Source organism: Dipodomys merriami, unplaced genomic scaffold (genome assembly GCF_024711535.1).
Source record: "Dipodomys merriami isolate MVZ:Mamm:240054 unplaced genomic scaffold, mDipMer1.0.p SCAF_69, whole genome shotgun sequence".
Classification (NCBI taxonomy): domain Eukaryota; kingdom Metazoa; phylum Chordata; class Mammalia; order Rodentia; family Heteromyidae; genus Dipodomys; species Dipodomys merriami.
The window spans coordinates 2,851,496-2,877,051 of record NW_027206279.1 but is presented as its reverse complement, the minus strand read 5'-3'; the positions used below and the strand labels follow the sequence as shown (position 1 = coordinate 2,877,051).

General features: G+C 43.7%; 1 protein-coding gene across 14 annotated transcripts in view; it reads left to right on the top strand.

Moving 5' to 3' along the window:
- Meis2 (Meis homeobox 2) overlaps window positions 1-25,556 on the top strand; it is a 411,350-nt gene that overhangs the window by 267,959 nt on the left and 117,835 nt on the right. For all 14 annotated transcript variants that reach the window (XM_070005731.1, XM_070005729.1, XM_070005736.1 and 11 more), the window contains one exon: window positions 21,383-21,528. In XM_070005731.1, coding sequence (XP_069861832.1) covers window positions 21,383-21,528 — 146 coding nt within the window. The remainder of the gene's footprint in view (window positions 1-21,382; window positions 21,529-25,556) is intronic.

The following is a 25,556-nucleotide window of genomic DNA, read 5'->3' as shown; positions in this document are numbered from 1 at the left end:
GGGTTAGACCTGTGTCTTGGGCCTGTTTTCAGGCAGGGAGTTAAGTAAGCCCATGCCCATTCCTTCCTTCCTTCGTTGGTTTATTCACTTGGTAGCCCTAGCTGGGTATGGAGAAGTGTGGGGGGTGGAGGATAGAATGAGTCCATTGCTCTAAAAGCATTCCCAGTAGTGATGAGCTTCATAGAAACAAAAATCTATTATGAAGAGCTGTAACCCGAGAGACTCTCGGTTACCCTGCTGGTTTTATTCACCAACATTGATCCCGAATGGTACATGTGACTCTTTGAAAAGGAGCACTGTGTTGTTGATTCCTCTTATTACTAAATACTATTGTGTTTATAATGGCCATTTATATATGGTTACACTTTGTGTCCATGTGGCCAACAGGCTGTCTCTAGGTCTCTGATGCCACCTGACTAGCACAGGATACAGGACTCGGCTCCGTTCTTGATCATTCTCTTTACCTTGTCTTCTGTTTTTCCCTGACATCCTCTCTGCACACGGAGTAGGAAGCTAGCCAGGCTGAAAACAGGGGAGCACAGATTCTGGCGGGTGGGGGTGGGGTGAGACCCACAAAGCCTTGAAGAAAATAGGTTACTTACTTTTTTTCCCCTTCCAGTACCACAATGCATCTGCGTGCTTTAGCGCTGCTTTCTCAGCTAGTTGGGTCCCAGGAGGCCCCATTGAGCCCTGTACTGCTCGGGGAGTTGCAGCTGTATGAAATGGGGAAAATGTAGTTTGTAGGAATTGTTCTTTACCTTGGTTTGGGTTTGGAGTAGCAGCTGCACTCCGACTTTGTATGTGACAGCACAAAGCACAGCAAAGCTGAAAAGCAAGTCAGCAAGTAGAGAGACAAAAGCAACCATCAGCTAACACGGCTCCACACGGCCTGACTAATTTATGAGAAAAAAACTGTTCTCTTCATTGGATCAGCACTCCGAGGAGGCAGGTGGAATTGTAGGAAGTTTTCATTGACTCTCCTGAGCGACTAAGGACGCCACGAGAGATTCTTCTCAGTTTGAACTTTATCAGGGTCTACGCTTAATCAATAGAGTATTGGAAAAAGAATTAATTACTAAAGCAGAATAAAACAGCTGCATTTTAAACTAAGGATCCATCAATGCAGTAATCTTCCAGTTACAGGCTAGGTGCTGTGAGGATTGGACTCCGTGTAATGAGGAACCCGGGGAGTTTCCTCCCGACAAGCTGGGAATTCACATTAGCCTGTTCCAGCCATTTGTCTTCAGTACAACTCATTTTTCCTCTCCTGCATTACAACTTGTATTTTCTGTGCTGTGGAACTCCCGAAAATTCCCACATTCACGGAGGGAGGGCGTTAAGGCGGAAATCATTGTCACCCTGAGAAAGAGTCTTAACCTAGCTGGGCCCCTCTATTCTAGAAGCTGCCCTGGGACTGGGGCAGAGCTGGGCCCGGGCTCCTTTGTGCTCAAGGGGGGGGGGGGGGGGGTCAGGGCCTTGCCTGTTGAAGGCACACTGGAAATGTTTCATAATGGAGGACTTCAAGGAGGGCTGAGGAGGGTGATGGGAGATGAATTAGGTTTTTAGTGAGCTCATTAGGAAGCCAAACAGAGTTGAGCCGTGGAGGCAGGGAGAGGGGCTGTAATCAGTTCTGCTCGCTTTGTTCCCTGCCTTGGGGACATGTTTCGGAAAACTTCCAGGCAGGGGCTGCCCAGCCGAGGCTGAGCCCAGGCTGCCGTCCTGGTGGCTGACTTGTTGATTTGTAAACCTCTTAATTCATTTTTTGGGGGGGTTCAATTTAATCTTTTCTTTCTGAAGGAAAATTAGTTGAATGTTAGCCCTCTTTGCACTATTCACCTCTTAAATTATGCTCATTTTGAAGAGCTTGTTATGCCTGAATAAACATGAAATGATTTGGCATGTTCCCATCCAAGGCACACCCATTTTAACACCATGCATTTACCATTCCTGGAAATGTCTCATTAACTTCTGAAAATCTGTGAGCGTGATATTTTGGGCTACTGTAACACACCTCTTGGCAGTCACAGAAGGCAGTTTGGTTAATGCCTTATAATATCCATTTTTATTCTCAACATGAAGAAAGACTCTCTATAGAAAATTGATGCAGTTTGCTCTGCTAATTTTCATGCTCATTCCAATTAATTTAACATGACCCAGATTTTCTTCCTCGGGCTCATCCTGACTAATTAGTAAAGCAACACCTAGAACAAGTTATGTTTAATAACATTGAGGAACACTAGTTGTGAGTGATTTGATGCTAATAAAGATATTCACTGATGGGGCAGATATTTTATGTCAATTATGATATGTAATTTGGAAGTCCCCGTGTGCTGGCTGGAGTAGAGAAGGGCTAGCAAATCGTCACGGGAGCTAATAACATTTTTTAAGACTTCCACAACACCTAAAAAACCACTGGGATCAATTACTTTATTATTTTTTTGGTAGAGACAACTGGATTGTTAACTGATTCCGTGGTAATGAAAGGGGTGGAGCTGTGGCACTGCAAACCTGCCCCATATTCACCAGACCCAGCTTTCAGGACTTACTGAACCTTGGCGAGAGAAGAAAAGCAATCAGGGCCATCCGAGAGATCAGAAAGCAGCATTTGTTTCTGGGGAAGGAGGGCCTTCCCCACTTCTGTGGCTCGAGCTCTTTTAGCACATTTTTGTCAGTGAGATAAATCAATTGTACAGTCCTCAGCAAGACTCTGGTCCAAGAGGCAATGGCAGAGGTGCAGGTTTCCAGAGTGGATTTATGTTGCTTAACGTGGGTGGGGGTGGCTGAGAAGTCTACTTTGTCACAAGGAAGGTAGTTGGTAGTAAGGCTCCAGATGTGAGAGAAACACACGCAAGGAAGAAGTTGCAGTGGGTGGGGTGGGGGCGTAGCTCAGTGGTAGAGGGCATGCCCAGTGCATGAGGCAGTGGCTCCAAGCCGCAGCTCCACAGAGGAACATAAAGCTGTCTGTGCTGTCTCAGTGCTATCTGTTGAAGCCCATGCCAGGAACTGTTGCGTGCTGTGTGAGCTCCGAGTATCTTACCGTCTTTTCCAAATTTATGTTCGTAGTCAAATAGAAATCTATTGTCTGTAGTTGATTCTCCACAAAAATACTAAATGAGTGACTCAACAGGGTTTTAGGGCTATGGTGCAGGTATTACGGCATCTTTTAGGACAGAAAATTGTGGACCGCTGATCCGTGGTCTCAGGGGTAGCCATGTGGGATGCTGCAGTGGTCCACAGATCCACCACTTTGCCTCCTGTGACTGCGGGCAATCTCCCAAACTCTGCATGAGCCTCACTTCCTTCAGGTGTGAGGTCAGAATCTAATCTGATAGGGTGATGAGGATCAGATGTGCTCACTTGTAAAAAGTTTTAGCACTGTGCCAGGAAGAGAGAAAACGGCTCAGTAACCATTATTTTGTATTAGTGCTGTTATGAAAGAAAACATTTAGTGTGAAATTTCTTCCGAGACATATGACAGAGTATGCACTAATCATTTCTCAATGCTAATGACTATTGTCGAAGTCTGAAATTAGAATGGACAAAAATAATTCCTTTTGCTAAATATTATAAATAGGTTTCTCCTCACATCTCTATTTAAAAACATGCAAAGTCTCCTTTATCCTAATTGTTCATTGGCATAAATGTCTTCCATGTAAAGTCAGTCTTCTGTAGGATAGGACTTCTTAGTATCGCCAAACATTTATCAAATACACAGAGAGACACCAGACACAGTGGTATGACCCAGCAAAGTGAAAAATTAGAAAAACGAACAAAATAACCATATTGTAATATACAGTAAAACTGAAAATGCTGTTTCATGAAAAAGCCATTGTGGTGGATCAAAAGTAGTCAAATATCAACAATTTCAGGTAATCCGGTTAGTCCTCAAAGACCATGGGAAATGGGAAATATTTCCGGTGAAATAAATAATTACCAAAACACTAACCTACCTCCTGCCTTGTTTGTTGATTGGATAGAATCGTGTTGAAGCCCTTATTTTTGTTATGGTAATAAACTATTGAAAAAATAATTCAAGAGCTGAAAAGCAATTCTATAAATAAGAGGTATTTTTATCCAGCATCTTGCATTTCTGAGTTGTGACAGGAGCTTCACAGAAAACAGCTCCTGATGTCCTTTGCTGATACCTGGAGGACGTCCACTCTTCCTTCTACCAGAAGAGCCCACCAACTATAAAACCAGCTACATAGTTTAGTTAAAACTTTATAGGTCAGAAATATTTTCAGTTTTTTGCTTTTTGTTTTTATGCTGGACCTGGGCTTGAACTCAGGGCCTGGGCATTGTGTCTAAGCTTTTTTGCTCAGGACTGGCACTCTACCACTTGGGCCATGATTTTGCTTCCAGCTTTTTGGTGGTTAATTGGAGAGAAGAGTCTCAGGGACTTTGCTACCTGGGCTGGTTTCAAACTGGCATCCTCAATCTCAGCCTCATGAGTAACTAGGCTTGCAGGTGTGAGCCACCAGTGCCGGGTATAAAATACATTTTTTTAAAATGGATCAGAAGATCCATTAAGGTTAGAAAGTTCTTTTGTCATTTTTGGTCATTGAAATAACAGTACTTTTGGGGACTCCAAATTTGCTTTAGAAACTTTAAAATTTCATACACAGTTGGACTCAGGATATAAGCAATCAAGAAAGTCCTTACCAATGTTAGTTGATGTGTGGTGTAAATCGGGTGGTTATCACTCAACTGTGCTGAGACCCTCTGCTTTAGGAATCTTTCACACTGTGAAGGGAAGTTGGCCCCTCTTCAGTGATTACTGACTGGTGGTAGCAATTGTGTTGTACTGGGTCAGCAGTGAATTCCTCACTCAAATGGTGTCGAGTCAGCAGGTTTTTAATTTGTTATCTTCTCAAGAGTGCATTTGCCGACTTTATCACTGAGAAGAATGACTCCCTAGCCTAGTGTGACCAAGGTCTGGAAATGTGCTGTGTCAGCATAGGAAGGCTGGACTGCTATTTGAGTGGTGGCTCTTGGATCTGATCTTAGAGCAAGGGTGTCAGGCCCCTTGTAGGCTGGCTTCCCACACAGGCACGACGAAGCCTCCTGTGAGCGGAAACCCTTTCTTCCCTTCCTGGAAAATGGTTGAACAACTTTTCTTTGTAAAGCAAGCTCTTACCCTTTCCAGCTCCTGTTTGTTAGCTAACAGGGCCTGAATAAATTCATGGTGGTGTCATTTGAGTTCCTTTTTTTCCCTCCCTTCCCATCCTCAGGTTGGGTCCTGTTCCTGAGCTTTTGTGCTCAAGGCTAGGGCTTCCCTCCCAGCTTTTTAGGTGGTTAATTGGAGGTGAGAGTATCACAGACTTAACTGACGGGGCTGGCTTGAACCAGGATCCCTAGATCTCAGCCTCCTGAGTAGTTAGGATCACAGGCGTGAGCCACTGGGCACCCAGCACGTTGCCTTTCTTTGTGGTGTAGAGTATGGTGTGTGCTATAGCAAATTAAGAATGGAAATGGCTGTTAGCCCCATGCCTTTATCTTTCTAGAAGTAGAGGGATGCAATCAGGTGTGGTAGCATGTCTATGGAGTGGCTCCTGTGAACCTGGTTAATTGGAGAGGGAATTTAGCAAACTTTTCAGCCAGGGCTAGCCTTGAACTTAGCCTCCTGAGCAGCTAGGATCAGATTTGTGAGCCCCTGATGCCTAGCTAAATTTTACTTCTTAAAAATATGAATTCCATTTTCCTATGACCACATTCTTGGTCCTTTCCCTTTTAGTTAGTTTTTCAGATAGAGTCTCCAGAACAGCCTCAGGCCAGAATCCTCCTGTCTCTGCCTCCTGAGTAGTTGGGGCTGCAGTTGTAAACCACCTTGTCTGCTCCCTATTTCCCATTAATTTTACTGTTAAGGACTCATCGACTCTTTGACGAATGGTAACATTTTCCTCTGAAATTGACTTAGACTTCCTTTGTGGTGTGAGATCTTAGTGTGCTTAGAAGGTGTGAATTAATACTGAATTTCCTAAGAAGTTTTTTTTTTTTTTTTTTTTGCCCCGGAGGAGTGGGGGGGGGGTGCGGGGTCAGTTGTGAGTCTTGAACTCTGGGCCTGGGCGCTGTCCCTCAACTCTTCAGCTCAAGAATAGCGCTCTACCCCTTGAGCTGCAGCATCACGTCCCCTAAGAAGTTTTAAAGGTAGTTTACTGTGGATTTGTTTTTTGCCTTTAAATTATTATTTGTAACTTAAAAGGTTGTTAGCAATAAGGTTTGGCCAAGGGAGGAAAATAATTTTCAGCAAAGGACATTCTGATGGTGCTCTTCACTTTGCATGCAGTCAGGTGGAATCGGATGGAAGCCAGCAGGTGAGCAGGGCGGCATGGGCCGCCGTGCCGCTCCAGGCCCTGCGAAACCACCGCTACCTCCGCATCACACGCTGTTCCTCCAGCTCACAGCACTTGCCTGCCAAGCCTCGGGCGTCGGGAGGTTTAACACCTGTAGATTCCAGAGCATTATTATCAGCTTTACTAAAGTATGATTTGTATCTGGAACCGTATTCATTGAAAGTGGAAAATTTAATTTTATAAGTTGTTTATACAGAAGACTGGCATCATGTCAAGGTACTGGACACACGGTCCTCTTACCCCTTCTAGCCGGTCCCTTCCTCTGCGCATGTATCCTCAGGCAATATCTGATCTGCTTTTGGTAATGAAGCGTTTGTTTGCATTTTCTAGAATTTAATATATTTAAAAGTATACGGTCGTCTTTTGTGTTTGTCTCCTACTTCGCAGAGTGACTTTGAGATGCAGCATGCGGCACTTTGCGGCGTTTCCTCCTTCCTGACAGGAAGTCGTGTGCAGTGAGGGGATGTAGCTCGTCGTGTGCAGACCTGTCATTCCGCACAGATGTCCGTCCTTTCAGTGTTTGGGGCAGGGGGAGACCAGAGGGCTGCACAAAACCCTTACCGTGTTATTAAGTAGCAAGTGCCTGGTATGAAGTAAGAGTTTGTATAAGTAATAGTTCTTACGTTTGTGATTTGACTTACTTTTCTCAACCTGTCCCTTATGTACAGTGAGTTTTTCCCACTTTATAGCTATGGAAATTGAGGGTGAGAACTAGATGTAGAAAGTAACAGATCTGTTGTATTTCCTCGATTTCCTCACCATTTTCCCACAAGGGCGTGTGCCGCTGTGTGTGTGTGTGTGTGGGGGGTGTCCAATGGACAAACACAGCAGCCCGGCTGCCTAGAGACACACAGTAAAGTCACCAGTGTGCAAAAAGAAAGGTGAACTGAGTTACGTAGCACACCGCTCCAAATAAGGGCCTTCTGTTCATCGTCTGTTTAAGGTTGTTTGTCCATGGAATGCATCTTACAAGTGAGTGCCTTTGAAATTTATGACACTTCAACCGTATGGCCAATTTTCAACTCTTAGAGACCAACATTCTAGATGGCCCCTGTTTCCAAACTTTAGATATTAAAACCATAAAGCTCATAAAGCTCATAAGCATACTCCAAGAAATGAGTCATTCCGCCATTTGTTCATTAATAGCTTACACACAATCTACACCCATAACATTATACAAAGGTCCAAGAATGATAAGGAAAATAAATAAAAGATATGGTTTTTGAATGGTTGAGTAGAAGAAGTATAGGAGTGAGTGTGTGTGTGTGTGTGTGTGTGTGTGCGTGTGTGCACGCACACACACACACACACATGTGTTTCTATCTGTTAAAGTCTTCTGGAATTATTTTGAGCATAAGCCTTGAAGGAATAAATAATTGAGCCTCGGATTCTGCTAAGAAGTGATACAGTGGAGAGTAGAGGATTAACTTTAGTTTAAAAATCAATCTAGCAGGCGCTGCTGACTCACGTCTGTAATCCTGACTACTCAGGATGCTGAGACCTGAGGACTGCAGGTCAAAGCCAGCCCAGATGGGAAAGTCAGTGTGACTCTTACCTCCAATCGTTCACCAGAAAACTAGCAGTGGTGCTGTAGCGCAAAGTGGTAGAGTACTAGCCCAGGCCTAGAGTTCAAGCCCCACAACTGACGAAAAGAAAAAGAAAAAAGAAAAAAAATCAGTTTTATTTCATAATACATGTCTTTATAACATAAACAATATAAAATCTATCCTGAATGTTTGAACTACATATGTTTGTCCATATGTAATGTGCTAAGATGACATAAATAGTCTTGAAATTGCAATCTGCAAAGGACTCTGGGTACCTTCAATGGAGCTATGAGACGGTTGCACTTTTTTTCAGATGCTTTGTGTTGAGGGGGAACAGTCAGTCTTCCTTTGAATGTAGTAGCTTTTTTCAGATATAACTCACATTCTACACAAATCACCCATGGTGATTTCACAGCTTGATTGTCTTTTAGTATATTCACAGAGCCATGTAGTCAGCAGCATCCTATAATTTTAGAATATTTTTACCACCCCAGGCAAAACCTCATACCCATGAGCAGTCATTTTCCATTTTAAGTATGCACTTTATTTTTATATGGGGCTTGAACTCAGGGCTTGAGCACAGTCTCTAAGCTCAAGTGTAGCACTCTGCTTCTTGAGCCACAGCTCTACTTTCAGGAGATTTTTTTTTTTTTTTTTGGTCGTTAATTGGAGGTAAGAGGTAAGAGTCATTTTCCTGCCTGGGTTGGCTTTGAAGCAGGATCCTCAGATCTCAGCCTCCTGAGTAGTTAGGATTACCGGCTTAAACCACTGGTGCCCAGCTAACACTAGACTTACTTGAAACAGTCATAAGTGGTATGTCTAAATGCCTAAGTGTTATTTTTTTTAAAAGTTAGTAATTTCGTTCATGAACCTCTTAAAAAAATCTAGAATTAGGAAACTTGTGTGAAAATATTCGTTGAAAAAATACAAAATATATAACTTTCAAAATGTTAACAAACTCCAAATTTGCTGTTTTTTTAAAGACGTACTCACGTGTTAGGTGTGGTGACACATGCCTGTAATCTCAGCACTTGGGAAGATGAAGCCAGATCAGGAGTTTGAAGCTAGTCTGGGCTTTCATCTTAAGACAAAAAGAAAGGGAAGAGAAGAGTAGGGGATAGGGGGGAGGGTGCAGGGGAAGACCCACTTAAAATCTATTACAGACTTTATCATGCTCTTGATCTTAACATCTACATGGAGCTATGACTGTCTTTCTAAAAACCTTCCCATAGGAAATATCAAGAGATATCTTGATCTGGGTGTCTTAGTAAACATTACTATTTTGATGGAGGTAGTCATCTTCTCTCTTGATATGAAGGGTTATTTTGAGATTTCAGGCCATTGTTTAACGTTGTTGGCGTCAAAGTTATACTTTTATTAAAATATTCTATTCCGTTCATTTTACAGTAGTTAGCAGAGTGGGGGAAATACTTTAAAAACCTTTGTGCTTTTTTTAATCTTAGTGCTTGACGTGATATCTGCTGATATAAATTTGCAAAGAAATAATCGGAAGATTTTAAACTCATCAGCCATCTTGTATTACAAAATTATTATTTCTGTTTTTGTTTTGAATAATACTGTAATAAAGCAAAGGCTCTAGAAATGTAATTAATGACATAATTTCTGCTGAAGATACTGCATTTTGCTTTTCTGTTATGTGTGTTCCCAAATTTAATGTTTCAGTTCATATTACAATATGCTGAGTCAGTAAGATATAAGACTTTGTAGGTAATCATGGGGATAGTAACAGTGTAACTGTGACCTGTAGTTCTGATGTAGTTGATACAGTCTAAACAGATTAAGTGTACTCTAGTTTTAGCATAAAATGCTTAAAATGTATTTTAAATTAATTTTTTTATAGGAAATATTTTTTCAATACGGAGGTCCATATCTTTCCTTGAAAGACTTGTTGATTCAGAGAAGTTAACTATCCTTCCTTAGACACTTCACAATGCTATATATAGTCCACTTCAGTTAAATATGGATATTTTTAAAAAAGAAAATCCCAGTTAGACTGCAACAGAAGGACATTTTGTGTGACAATATTTTGCATGATTAAAAATTTAAACAGAATAACAGCTATTTATATTTACAGTTACATGAGAGTAATTACTAAAGCAGACAAAATACTTAGAGCATAATTTAATAATGTTTTCCTCTAGCAAAGGTGCCAAAATTGTTATTTGCATAATTTTCACAATTTGTACTGAAACATAGCTAAGGGAGATTGGGAAGACATTTCTCTCCAGCCACCTTTTTCCTTCTGTAGGAGATGGGGGAGAGAGGCACATTGATCAGAATAACTCATTTTTGATAATTTTCTATAAAAGCCGTGGCCTTTGTATCAGCCATTAGGTAAAAGAAAGGTGATCCATTCATGCTTCTCTTTGGGACCTTCCCCCCCCCCCCCAACCACCAATGGCCAGCCTCAGCCCAACTTCAAGACTCCTAATTATAACATTTACTGGTTCAAAGATTAACCTTCAGAGGCATTCTGGGCTGTGGTAACTTGATCGCTGGGTCTTCTTGGGTCTCTGTGCTGATTCTTTGTGTCACCGGAGGGAGATGGTATCAGGCACATTCCTAGGATGACCTGAAGATTGCAGCCTCCTGCGTTTGGGCTGGAAGGTGGTGAACTCTGTTAGCAACAACACCACTCTGGGGAAGCCAGGCGAACATTCAGAAAGCCTTAACTGTAGGTGGTGCAGTGCAAGGAGAGTCAAATTTGAGAACTGGGACTCGAGTGGACACTTGTCCCTGCTTTCTGCCTTCATAAAACCTGAGTGTTAACTGTGCAGAGGGGCATTTGAGAGATCACTGAAAATGAGTCATTAGAGCACCCAGAAGAGCTTTATTATGATGGACTGTGAAGAACTTCCCAATATCCTCTCTGCTTTTATATGTGCCTATCAGGTGACTCAGTAACAAGTATATTCCTTTATCCTGCGCCTCAGAGATTTAGCAATCTACTGAATGACGCTGGCAGGAGAGCCAGCTTTTCTGCTGGATACAGCCAGTGTCCTTCAGAGAACTCAGTGGGAGACTATGGAGAGTAGAAATTCTTTCTTAAATCTTGAAAAATTTGTAAGAATGTAAGAAAACTCCTCCCTCGTGTGTGTGTGTGTGTGTGTGTGTGTGTGTGTGCATTTGTGTGTGCCTGTATGTGTGTGTATATATCTATATATATCTCAAAGGAGAATGAATGAAATGTGAAACACACATCTCAAAGGAGAGTAGGCTCTGTGTTGCAAGCTTAGCCCACTTCTGTGATAAAGGATTAGAGAGTTCCAGTCAGTAAACAAAGGCATTTCATGGCTCCTCGTGGGTAAACTGAGGGGAATGATTTGGTCAAAGACCAGTATGAGGATGTTTCTGTTCAGCAGTTAACAGGATTCAACATGATATGGAAAATACTGCACTACGACACTCACGTTGCCAGCTAAAGCCTAAAACACAGCCACATTTGCATATGTGTCCATCTGTCTGTTTTTACACTTTATTTTTCCAACCAGTGGGTGAAGTGATTTTCATCCAAGTTGCAGTCTGAGTTTTTTTCTTCCCCCGCCACGTTCCATGCTATCCTATGGAAGCAGCTTTTAAAGTGCGTGGTATTTGTCTCTGGACACACATTTGCTCAGCCTTGGCTAGGTTTCTGCTTCTCTCCTGGAAGCTCCGTCCATCTCCCGGGCCTGCCGGCTCCGCAGCTGCCTGCACCAGCCAGGTTGCATTGGCCGCAGCCTCACCCGGGAGTGGGGAGTGGTTTGTGGCCCTCCCCAGGTCTCACCGCCTGCGCCCAGCCTCCAGGGCGGGGTGGAGCAGGGGTGGAGCCCAGGCTGAGCCCCAGCACCGTCTGGGGCTGCTGCGGGTGCACTGGGCCTCTTCAGTGGAGAGCCCGTAAATCCTGTGTAAATAGAGAGGGGATAACAAAGAGTGAGCCCCTGCAGCTCTGAGCATTTGGAGCCATTTGGGGCTGAATTTGCTAAATGCTGCTTATACCGCCTGAAAAGTTGGAGAGAAAGGAGCATAAAATCCGGCCCCCCCTTTCCTTTCTGTTTCTTCCCAGGGGTGTGTGGGGGGTGTTCAGGGCCTGGAAACCCAAGGAAGCCAATGACTCTGCTTGTTTCAGTGCTCTTTGAGTGCGAAAAAAGTAGCCGGGGTCACTGTCTCCTCTTGAATGTTGGAAAACCCACACAGATAGTAAAGGTTGCGAGTAAACCAAAGCGTGTTATCTTTTCTGCTTCCCTCCACGCTCGTGGGCTGTGAACTTGAAAAACCTCAGTGAATTTTCACGTTAACTTGTCCAGACAGTCAGGCACAGCAGGAGAGTGAAGGAGAGGAGTCATTAGCAGGCCCTCCCGGCTCTCCCTCTTCCCGGGACCCAGCCTCAACCCCACCCCTCCAAGGATCTGATCTGGGGGGCTAGGGGAGGGAGTGGGGAGGCAAGGTGCTGGTGGAAGAAGATTTGCCTTGCTGGTAGTTCTTGGAAAGCAAGCTTTGCAAGGTTACATTCTGAAACCAGAGCCGACAGCAACAGCAGGTCTTCCGCCCGCCCCCACTTCTGCCCCCTCCTCCCTCTCCTCCCTCCTCTTTCAGTTGAAATCTTGATACAGCTCTAAAGTGGGCTGCCCTGCCCTAAATAAAGCGTAGGTCCTCCCTGACAGCCACTTCGAAAATGAGTCTGTTGACTCTTGGTGCATGTTGACCCTGTTTTCCAAGGAAAAGAGAAAGAAGAGAAATGATGAGTGTCCCATGTAATGAAGTGCTGTGGTGGTTTGGTACTTTCTTCTCAACTGTGGTGTTTCTAATAACCCACAGAGGAAGGCAGGTTTGAGGTGGAACACCATTTCCACAGCTAACACACAACACCTGTCCCGGCCTCTGCTAAGGATGACCGTGGGTGCTGTGCACACCCCAGCACAGCGTGGCCCAGGGCAGGCCGCAGGTGACAGCCCAGGCTTGCTAAATCCCCTCTGTAGGCATTTTGTTCTGAGCCCATTCCAGCCTCATCAGGTCCTCAAAAAAATGGATCTCTTGTCATTGGTTCATTCATGCCACTAACATTTGAATGTTTGCTCTGTGCCAAAATTTTGAATTCAAAACGGATAAATCACAAGTCGGGTTTTGCAAAAGTTCTCAATCAGAGTAATTAGTGAACAGAGAAACTGAAAGAAGAAAAGTAAATTATAACAGAAGAACACACCACTGAAGAAGGAAAGTACAATAACTATGTTAATGAAATCAGGAGATTCGTTTAAAACAAACGAACTGGATTTTGAGAGAGAGTTTACTGCCAAAGAAGAATGGAAAGGTAGGAGAGGGGCACTGAAAGGGAGAGGGCATTTCTGTCCAGCAGGGAGGATTGAAGGCATGAGGAGAAAGCTTCCCTTGACTTAGAAAAATGTTAAGTTTTGTAACCATAGTTATACTGGCTTTATGAACATACTTAATTTGTTTAGACCCACAGAAAGCCAATATGCCCTCATAGATACTAGATACTTCCTATTTCTTGGTTGATATTTATTTTTAAAGGTACTGCCACCCAGTATTTCTTTGGGATGTTAATGAGATGTGAATATACTGGCCTTTCTCTTTGGGTTCATTTTCTCCTCTCCTCCCCTCCCCTTTCCTCTCCTTTCCCCTCCATTTCCTCTCATTTCCCTTCCATTTCCTCTCCTTTCCTTCCATTTCCTCTCCTTTCCTTCCCTCCCTCCCTCCTTCCCTCCCTCCCTCCCTCCCTCCCTCCCTCCCTCCCTCCCTCCCTCCCTGTCTGCCTGCCTGCCTGCCTGCCTGCCTTCCTTCCTTCCTTCCTTCCTTCCTTCCTTCCTTCCTTCCTTCCTTCCTTCCTTCCTTCCTTCCTTCCTTCCTTCCTTCCTTCCTTCCTTCCTTCCTTCCTTCCTTCCTTCCTTCCTTCCTTCCTTCCTTCCTTCCTTCCTTCTTCTGTTGTTCCTGGTCTTGAACCCAGGGCCTGAGCAGTGTCCTGAGCTGCTAAGCTCAAGGGTAGAGCTCTACCACTTGGAGCCACAGCACCACTTCGTAGTTTTGTTTCTTTTGTGGGAAAGCTAATCTGGTTGTCTTCTCCCTCTCCCAGGACAAGGGTGTGAGGTCTGAGGGACAAAGGCTAGTCTGCCACTTTCTGAGTCACTTTTGACAATGTCTTAAGAGGCTCAGTTTCCTTATTTGTAAATTAGAATAGATCATAGTAATGATTTCATTCATTTATTATGAAGACTAAATAAGGATTGGAACACTGCAAGTACTAAGTGACGTGGTAATGATGAAAGTGCAAGAGGTGATTTCTGCATGTTCTTGAGATAGAGAATTGGTGTGGAAAAACCTATTTAACATTAAATGGAGCCTCCATCTGGAGCTGTCCTTAACATTAAATGGAAGCATTTTGAGAAGTATGTGAATTTGTGTAAGTATACGTGCCTGCAGGCAAAAATACTTCATTTATCTACAAACATTTTAACACTTTTAAACAACTTGGTGAGTTATTTTAGAAAGCTATAACTTAAACATATTGGTTTATAATATATAACATGTAGATATCTATATATTCAGGAACATACTTAATTTTTGGAAATAAATTGCTTGGAACATGTTGATATCTGTCTAGTATCTGTCTATGAAATTAATGAATGTAAATTACAAAAAAACAACAACAACAAAAAACAAAAAAGAAAATTGTAATGAGTTTCTCCTGCTAGAAAAAGGAAGAAAGCCCAGTTCCGAGATGAGTGGTCATTAGTTACATGGTCATTAGAACATGAATTTTATTTATTTTTCTATTCTTTAAAGTACAATTTTATGGTTTTTATTAAGGTGTTATACAGAGGGGTCACTGTTTCTTAAGCCAGGTAATGAGTGTGTTCCTTTTCTGGACAATGTCACCCTTTCCTTTTTATCCCACAGTTTTCCCCTCCCCTCTGTTCCCACAAGTTACATAGGTCGTTTCCCACACAGTGTAGACTGAATGTCATAACTGTATTTGTTCACCCTCCCCCTTCCCTTTCTGTGCCCCTCTTTTTGTCTCCCCTAAAAAGACAAAAAAAAACCCTAACGTGGGCTGGGAAGGTGGCTCAGTGGTAGAGTGCTTGCTTTGCATGCCTGAGGCCCTGGGTTCGATTCCTCAGCACCACATAAGCAAAAAGAAAAAAAAGCTGGAAGTGGCACTGTGGCTCAAGTGGTAGAGCGCTAGCCTTGAGCTGAAGAGCTGAGGGACAGCACCCAGGCCCAGAGTTCAGGCCCCACGACTGGACCCAAAAAAAAACAAACAAACCCTAAAGCAAAAACAAACACCAATACCACCACTACCACTGCCAACTACAAAAAAATTTGTTTTTATAAATAATATTTTAAATGTTTATAGGAGTTATGCCTTTGGGTTCCTCTCTTAAAGGTATCCTCCTTTAGTCTGACTGTCTGTGAATGCCTAGAGCCCTGTATAGGTTCTCATGTCTAGTTATATTTTATATTTACCTTCCACATATGAAGGAAAACGTGCCATTTGTGTTTGAGCTTGGCTTACCTTATTTAGCATGATTTGTCCTAGTTCCACCCATTTCCCTGAAAATGACATCATCTTATTCTTTCTAATGGATGAGTAAAATTCTATTTTGTGTATGTACCACATTTTTTGATCTACTTATTTATTATATGGCATCTGGGCTGTTTCCATAATCTGGCTATTATAAATAGAATAGCGATGAACATGGATATGCGCATATGAATATCTTTACTGTATCTTGATTTGTAATGCTCTGGGAAGATGCCCAAGAATGGTATGGCTGGGTCATAGGGTAAACATATATTTTATACAAGTTTATTTAACTTGCTAAACTTGGTGCAAAGTAAGAAACGTTCATTAAATAATTTACTACCAACTTACCCAAATGAAATTTAAATACATTTAATTTACCCTCATTACTGCTTGAGACACATGCTTGAGAGGCTAGTTTTAGATAGTGTTTTTTTGTTTTTGTTTTTGTTTTTTTTTTAAATCTATCAGATGTCATGGAAATGTTAGTCTGTGCTTTAAAAAGTGGCTTAAGGGAGGGGAGAAAGTACTTCTTTTTTAACAGTTCTGTGAGATATTTAATAGTACTACATGGTGACAGCATCAAAGTTGATGAGCTACTGACTATAGACAGGAAGTTCTCAAATGTGCATCTCTAGTCTCTAGGATTAACCTAGGGTGGTCTATGCCAGGGTCTTTACTCTCCTACCATGATAAACGAATCATAAAAATGGAGACTCTCTAGGAGTCTTGCTGTACTGGTTAGACCTGCAGGCCTTGTAGGCACTGGCTGACTTGAAGAGAAAAGTGTGCATGTTTCTATTTGAGGCCAACGGAATCAGCTCCACCACTGGTCTCGTAAAAAACTCTCTTCTCTGCACTTAGATCTTTTCTTATAGAATCAGGACGTTCTGGGATCTGTCATTGACAGTAGGGCTCAGACAAAGTACTGCTCAGGAAAGCAAATGATAGTTTTCAGTTTGGTTTACCTTTGGACCCTACAAAGCTGTAGAATCTTAAGTGGGGGTTTGAGCCCTGCCTCAGTTTCCTCACTTTAAATGATGGCCACTTTTAGAGACCAGTGTGTTTCTGATAGAAAGGGAACATGGTGCCAGACTCTTATTCTGTGCCATGAAATTGGTATGTAAATAGAGACTAAATGAACTAAGACAATAGACCAGAAGAGGGAAGTCTTTTTGCCCGGTAGCCTCTGTGACCAGGTTGTATGGACGGTGATTTCTGCTGTCGGGTCATCGGAGGGCTGTCTCTCCTTGGTTCTCATGTCGATTCACCTGATGCACAGCTGGACATAGATGTTTGCCTACACCTGAGTGCACATGGCCCCTCAGGATTTAGCAGTTCACAACTGGACTGTCTGTCCACAGTTCTCTTTTAGGAAGATGTGTGCTGAAACCACTTGCCAACACTATGCTTGGCTCTGCACTTGGTCTCCTCCGTTATGGGAACTGTGTGGGACTTCCTTGGAAGCTTGAGGGTAAGATCTAAATAGATGCTTTCAATCATCCAGGATCTTCAAACCAAGGCCGACTGTAGAGATTCAGTTCAGGCCTCTAACAACAAGGTGAATTGGCTGTGCGGAGCCCTCCAAGCTGAAGGCCAGCCGTGGCCAAGGTGCATGGTGTCAGCCATCTGATGGGCATAGTGTCACTCAGATGGTTGGGTCTCAGACTCAGACCTTCCTTATTCTAGGTTGGACCCTTGATAGTGTGCATTTATCAGAGTTTCTTAGGAGATACTAAAGCAATTAGTCTCATTTTGAGAACTAGCAGTCGACACCTTCTTTGGTTCTATTTACTTCTCACCACTAGAGGAACAGGACCACTAGAGAAACAGGAGTTTCTGCAGTGCATATGGCCCAGGACAGACAATCCCCATGCGTCCTGACTGCCCTCCCATCCAGGGGAGTAGGGTAGAAAGTTGACTGCATCATGTTCTGGTATCTTGTTTTGAGTTAGCTCATCTACTTGCATGGCTCCCAAGAGTCCGGTAAAGAACTGGTGCCAGGCTGGTTGCATAAGCAAACCGAAGGAGCTTGCTAAAAATGCAGATTCCTGGTTTGTGCTCCAAGCTGCTTTGATTCAGTGGTTCTAAGGTGAGGCCTCGGCCCCGTACTTCGTGTCATGGTCACATACATAATGTCCTATTACATCTACTTTGAGTACCATACCTAAAACTTAGGTGTGGTGCCTTGGGGGAGGGGATCCTCAGCTTTTTAAAGGAAGCATGTGTGGTGCTTCTTCATTTGCTCCTTGGAATGGGTTATGCTAGAGGAGTGGCCTTTGGCAGCTGCTCAGACAGGCCCTCATGGGCACAGAAGTCTTCAAAGCAGCACCACTCGGGGCATGTTTAGGAGCGAGTGTGCACAACAGACAGTGCTTCTCCTCCAGAAAGAGCCTTAGGTACTGCAGGAGCACAGCTCCCAGCGGCAGCCTTCAGAGCAAGGGGAGGGTCCTTGAACAGCTCATTGATCAGTGCAGTCATCCACTCACCAGCCAGGGTGGTGCACCTGCTCTGCGGAGGCATGGAGGCGTGCTCTGAGAATAAGTGGAAGTTTAGATTCTGAGATGGATGCTACTAGCTTTTTCATACCCCCTTGGCACGTGTGCCTGTGCTGGTGTGCCCAGCCTGGGCAGGGCACTCCTCCGGCACGCGGGCCAGCCATCTTGTGCATGCTCAGCCTTCACGTGAAAAACAATAGTCCCTGCAGGGTCCCTCCTGCTCGCATCATCTGCACCGTTTTATTTTAGGTGGCAGAACACAGTTGCCTTTCACAAATTTCCTTTATGCTGTGTGAGTACTCAAAGCTGAAGTTGGTTCATCGTCCATTGGACAAAAACCAGCAGCACTCTATCTGGGAGTGGAAAATTCCTCTTTTTATAGAAGTCTGAATGCTAATATTAAAGGCCTTCTGTTTAGTGTCTACTTGTCAGTATGAAACGACTTATATTTTTTGTTTGTAATTATTTGTCACATGGATTTAAACTCAGCTATTTCACAACATTTATATAAAATGGACTGCTTTACATTAAAATTCATGTAATGTTCCCCTTCCTCCAACTTAAGTCAGTCATCACAGGCTAGCTGTGTGTTTTCTGTGGAGCTAAATATAGTGAATCATATAGTCTGCAGGCATTATCAACGCTTTGCTTTTAAATGAGAGAAACGCACCGTGGAAATGCTGTCTTTCATTTTGAAGGTCATTGATTGGGTTAAAAAGGTAAATGCCTTTTTTGGTTGAACTTCCTTCAATTAAGTCATTAACCTTTTAAAGCAAATGTATTCAAAAATCTATCACAAACGCTAAATGAGATTTTAACAAAATCCTGACAATTTCAGCTTAAACATATACACAGAAACCATATGTGCTTAGGAAGAAATATATACACACAGGCATTGTTTACAGAGTGTGTTTTTATATTTAGACGGTACTGGCGGAAGAGTTACTCTATACATACATTATCTGAAATGTACATTCAGATAGCCACACAGATTTTACATTAAGAGACAAAGATGTCTCTATCCATGGTGGGTAGACAGACAGACTGACTGACTTCAAACCTGCACTTGCAGTGTAGATTTTTTTTCCCTCCATCTCCGGGTACTGCTTTTCAAAATTGCCTCGGGCTACAGAACAGCACCTCACATCCCCAAGGCCCAGGGCCTGGCTCCTAATAGCCAGGCTCCATCTGTGACACAGAGCAGCTGACGAGATGGCTCCGGTGCCTGTATTTTGGAGAGAACATCCACCCAGGTTGAAATGCCGGGGTTGCCAGGGAGCAGTCAGAAGCCATTAGTGTGGGCGAGAATTTGCCTGGCAGCAGGTCCTCGGGCTTGGTGGGAAGTGCATGCACGTGTCCCTGGGTGGGTGTGGGTTGTGCAAGCGTGTGTGTCTTGTACAGGTCCTCCTCTCCTCCCCCCCTCCATGTGGGAAGGGTAGACAGAGGAAGGCCAGGCTCTATAGTATTCAGAAGTCAAATGCCTTTTGTTTTCTGTTCATTGATTTGTTCTTTGAGTATCTGGACATCTCTACCTCTTTCTTCCTCTCCCTCCGTCCCTCCCTCCCTCCTTCCCTCCCTTCCTCCCTCCCTCCTTCCCTCCCTTCCTCCCTCCCTTCCTCCCTCTTTCCCTCTGTCTCAGTCTCTCTGTCTCTCTCTCTCTCCTCCTCCCCCCCCTTTCGTTTTTATCATAACAGAAGGCAAAGAAAAAGAGAACAGCAACTTCAGGGTCATGCTGTAGTGTCTGGGCAGATGGAAGGCGTGCCCTGCCCTGGGGCAGGGTGGTTGTAATGAAGTACCCTGCCAGCCTGTAAATAGTGAGGGTCATCTCCTCCATGTGATGGAGGGGATCGCGTTGCAGTGAAAATGGAAATGTCAATAAAATTAATCTGCCAGCTCTTTGCTGTGGTTTTTCTGCTTCTCTGGTCAAAGGAGATTGGGGGGAGGGAGGGAAGTTTGGTGAGAAAGGAAAAGAACAGGTACAGGCAAGCCTGCTGTGTAGACCCAGAGGTTGGGAGGCCCGTGGCCCCGTGGCCCGGTGGGCAGGAAGTCTGTGCTGTGGCTGTGGCGTGGTGCGGCTGGAGGTGGGGCCAGGCCTGGGAGTGAGCTGGTAGATCTGTGGCATTCCTCAGGAAGCTACGGAGAGTCCAGCTCAGGCTACCCTGAGCACAGAGTTTATTGTTCTAGGCTTTCTTAGACAAGGTTCTTACTTAGCATGGGATTTATGGCATTTACTGCTAACGAATGTCTATTCTTAAATTACCAAAAAAAAAAAAAAAAAAGAAAGAAAGAAATGGCAGCGCAATTCCCACATATCCTTCCAGACCCCAGCTTCTTAAACATCAGCAGGGAACACAAACTCTCCACTTCCCTGTTTCCCTCTTTCGTGTGGCTGCAGGCTAATGATGTGTAAGGAAAACACAGCCATCTATAAAGCCCCAGTGCTGTCCTCGAATTCTTCATTTATTTTGCATTTGATTATGCCACAAGTCGGATCTTGTTTCTTTTCCTTTTTTTAAAGTTATTAGTTCAAATATTAATGTAGGGATGTGGCATATATTGCTGCTCTTGATTGATGCCTTCCCCAAAACAGGGAGACGTGCTCGTATGAATTTTAAGAAAGCAGGGGTCCTGCAATGCCTTTCCAGAAGAGTTTTTCAGATACATAATTTAGATGCCCTCTAGGCAGGCTTTCAAGGCATTTTTGCTGGAGGGCAAGAAAAAATAAGTATGACTGTTAAAAGTAAATGATTTTTGCTAATGCACAATTAATGCCAGAGAAAAGCACAGAAGAGAAAGATGCTGATGGAAACTTCTGATTAAGTGAGCACCCTACCTTGATGTGCATCTCCTTTTTTTCTTTCCCCTTCGTAATAATGATCAGTAGTGCAGAGAGCTAAAAGTTTTCATGTCATGCAAATGTGGCATGCAGGGTCACATGAGTGTGCGAATGTGCGTGCTTAGGAGGTGACAGTTGTAGGAGGGGGCTGAGTAGGCAGTGTGTTATGTGCAATCACCAGTGACACAGCTCCTGTCTCCTATGCAGGCCGCCTGGAATATATAGACTACAGAACACTGAACTTGATTACCTGGCAGTCTGTGCTCTCTGTGGGCGTGGGGAGACGTTTCCACCCAACGGGCTTGTGGAGGGCGGTTTTCCCACATTGGATCCCATAATTGACAAAGAGCTACTGCTTTGCATCAAGCACACAAATTATAATTGAATTAATGATATGGGCGAGTGTGAGACACACAAAATTAACATTTGAAGAGGCCTGGTTTAATTTTGTCTTTTACATATTTGTGTCTCCAATTATACTTTAATGAAAGAGAATATTCCTGCTTAATGGATTTCTTTCAACAAGCTTAGCTGAGCTCATCATCAGCTGAATATTGTTGTGGGCACGCTCCCCACATCTCTTCTGATACATTTTCTTGTCTTCCTACTAGGGGATGGTTTAGACAACAGTGTAGCTTCGCCGGGCACAGGCGACGACGACGACCCAGACAAGGACAAAAAACGCCAAAAGAAAAGAGGCATTTTCCCCAAAGTAGCAACCAATATTATGAGAGCGTGGCTCTTCCAGCACCTCACGGTAAGTCGAGATTAAAGGCGGAAGCCGCTGTATTGCTTTGTTACGTTCGCCTAGCAAGTCACATAGGCTCACACAGTTTTGAAAATAAAAAAATTAAGGTGCCTGTTTATTCTCTTGAAATTCATTGAGTAATGAGCAGTTGAGGTTTCATCAGCTCTTAGCATTCCAAGAGCGTCTCCAGAAAGGAATAGGTTTGTGTTTTAAGAGGTAAACAATGAACCTTACTCAGAAGGGTCCAGGCTCCCTAAATAGTGTGTGTGTGTGTGTGTGTATGTGTGTTAATAAATTTGTTATTTATATTGGAAGATATGATAGCAAATCTAGAGAGTGTAACTTCAACCAGAGGAAATGGCTCTAAGAAGTCCATAAAGAGTCCCTAAGAGTCCCTAGTCCTTGCTGATTTCAATATTAATGAGAGCTGTCTCCTCTAAACTCAAAAAAAAAAAAAAGAAAGAAAGAAAGAAAGAAAGGATAGAAGGAAGGAGGGAAGGAAAGAAAAGCCTTTTGCCACATGCCTATCCCAGCTCCTGGGATCCGCTACAGCTTGACCCGTGGCTGTGGTCTGCAGACGTGTCATGATCTAGATGAGAAATGCGAGAGGTTGTGGCTACTGTAATGCCTTTGTTTGCAAGGTGGGAGGTGCAGGTTTTGTTCTAGCTGTTCAAGTGCACTAGATGTAAAGCTAGCCCTCTTCACTTCTGGGAGAGGATAAACTATGTGCCACATTTAAAACATAACGATTTATATTCTCCTGTTGGCAATCAGTTTTATGTTTTGGTCGGTATGTGCAGGTATGCACTGTTGACTCTAAGACTCTCATGACGGATGATGACAGTATACTTTGCAGAAGAGCTAGGCTTATATTTTATTGTCCATTTGGAAATTCTTGGAGAATGGTAAAAATTTCAGAGAATGTGTCTCACTGCTTTTTTCAGGCTGTTCAATGTAGGCTAATGCTTCAGAACACAGTAGCATGTTAAAAGTGGCAGTTCTTCTTTGATTATCCAACTTGTGTGTTGCCATGCTGTGTCACGGGTGCAGGACAAGGTTCCCCTCTTATTTATAGTAGTTGTTGCTGGTTTGCTCTTTTCAGAAGGCAGCAGAGGGCAAGGGGGGGAGTGGAGGTGGGCAGGGAAAGGGAGAGAGTCTCCTTCCTAAGTCGGCCATTTTGATGGGAGGACATTAGTGGCAAACTAAGGGGTATGGATCTGGCCTGTGGTGTTAGGATTAGCGGGGAGAGCCAAGGAACCAAGGGCTGCTGTGGTGGTGGTTAGACCTGCCTTCCAGCTATGGGCGTTTCAAAGGTCAGGGCCCTGCACCCGCTTGGCTCCAAGGAATTAGACAGAACATGCAGTCTCTGGGCTGATTACTTAACCAAAGACGAAATAATGAGTCCTAAGCAAATACTGACTAATTGAAAGGGCTGTAAATCCATTACATATTGGTCAGGGATAATCAGGAGTATTTAATCACTTTTATCTATTCAGGAGCACTGGAGCTGCAACAGCAAAGCCCTGAACCTTACCGTGTGGTTATTATTCTCATCATTATCAAAATTACTTCACAGCTGTCCTTTGCTACATCACCTCGGCTGGAGATTTGCTAACCTGTAAAATGTTTTTAATTTGAGAGTGGAGTGAGCGCAAGGGAAGGGCCTTCTCGTTCTTAACGGGAGGTTTGTTGGTCTGGGTAACAGCTGAAAGAGGCAGGCAGCTTCCCGGCCGGCTGCGGTGCCTGCAGCACCGGCTCACCTGTCCCGCCCCCGGCCCCGTGCCTTTCCTGATGGAAAATCACAACTCAGTTGCTTTCCAAGCTAAAATGTGCGTATGTGCCACCTCTGTCATCAAGACCAACATCCCAGAGTATCAGGTCATGGCCATCCTGTTTACAAAGGAGGAAGCCGAAGCCAGAGAGCCAAAAGTGTGACTCTCAAGCCTGGGAACCTCTGTCTACATGTGTGTGTGTGTGTGTGTGTGTGTGTGTGCGCGCGCGCACGCGCGCACATGTGTATGTGTCTGTGTGTCTGTCTGTGTGTGTGTGTCTGTGTGTGTGAGATGGCTGTCTTTTTAACATTTGCATAGAAATTTTACCACCTCTGCCACTGACTGCCCTCTGACTCCAGGTCAGATTAGGGATGTGAAGGAGGCGGAGGTTCTGTGTTCTTGTGTGTTTAAGGTGTCCTGCTCCCTGAGCCTTTCTGAAGGGGGAAGACTTTGCGCCATACTGTGTGAGCAGAATCTCACCAGGTGGAGGTGGGAGAAAACTTGCCGACTTGTGCTGTGCCCCTGCCCTCTCCACGCCCACCTCCCTGTGCTGGACTGTGATTGGCTGAGGGCTGTGCGTGGCCCACGGCTCTGGACACTTGTGCATCTGTGGTGCTGTGGACGGATCCTCTGGAAGAGGAACCTCTCCTCAGCCCTGGGTGGGTGGGGGGAGGGCTTTCCATGAATACCTGGCCTTAGAGTAGGAGAAAAAGCTCAAATAACCTGCTAGTGGGAATCAGGCAGCCTGTATCACAGGTCTGGCTTTCCTCTGTACTGGCTGGACTTCAGTGAAGGACACGAATGTCTCTGGATCTTTCCTTTTCACATGTTTAAAAGTCAGTGGACATGTAGCGTCTGTGGGCTCCTTTGCTGAGCCCGTTCATTTTGATTTTGCTCAGAGACCTCGGAGTGGTGTTGTATCCCAGCCTGGTGCATGTCCTTTGCTCTCCTCCTTCCCGCTTTGTACTTTCTACTGAGCGCTTTGCTTTCTCCTCCCATGACCTTTCTCAGCTTGCCCCTTTCACTACTCACCCCCCCCCCTTTGTCTTCCATCTCTCTCCCTGCCTTTTCTGCTCCTCCCTGGACCTGCAGAAAATGCTTCCCTGGCTGTCTCTGACAGGGTCTCCCACTTTCTCTTTACTGCAGAGGGGTCTGGCCACTTTGATGAGGATGGTCCCGTAAAACTTTTACTTTCCAGTCTTTAATGAACTGGAAGATTTACTTAGCTGTAATTCTGAGCTCAGGAACCAAGAATAGAGACCCCTAACCAGCGACATGTTAATTTAGACTTCTTTCTTCCACACACTAACAGTCGTGAGGAAGTCGGAAATAAAGATGCCCCAGTATATTTTCCTGTCATTTAATTTCAAAATGAAATGTTGGCTGGAGCCACTGAAAATACATGTCGCCTAAATTATTATTGCATGTAAATTTCTTTGCAAGTGCATGATTCAATGTACATTCCTTCATTATTAGTCTCTTCAACATTATTTCAACTGGGTTTGTTCTCTTTTGTGAGGTGTGACCTGTTCCTGTATTACAATAATCCCCGATGTACCCTTTTTTCTTTCTTCCCTAAAAAAGAAGCTAATTGAATTATCTCATTATTTTAATTGGTTAAGCAAATGTATTTTGCATCTCAGGATGTGTTCTTAAAGAAAGAGGCTGCTAAGGCTTTGCCCCTTGAATGGGCCATTGGTCCATTTTGACAGTCATGCATTCATTAACTAGCAGAACATAAAAGAACTCTGGTTGTATTTTTTTTTTCAAACACCCAACCAGCATGGAACAACTTTTTCCAATAAGCCACAGGGGTCTCTCTACATATGTTCTCAACTGCAAGCTATTGTCACCTATTCTGAATGCCTCAAAAGGCCCAGAGAGGAGAAAAACCCACCTCAACAAAGGCTAACTGTAGCAATTGTTAAGTCTTAGTCTCAATATGACAAAAATCATTAACCTTCAGTTTTCTTAGAAGAATAAGTTCTACTGCAATTGTAACAATTAAAACAGTCTCTCAAATTTCTGTATACTACTAACTTCAGGGAAAAGGGTACCAGATTTATTGCTTAATTGATTATATTGAAGAAAATATGGGAACTTAAAAGCCAAGCTGTTTGATGAATCGAAGAGTTAATACTTCAGGCAATTTGAATTTGCTTAATTTGCAGTGTTGTAAACAATTAGTTTCTAGTTCCTAACTACGTGTTTTCAAAATGTTCTTTAAAAATTGATATCCTCTCTGAAAAACTGACAGTAGTTTTA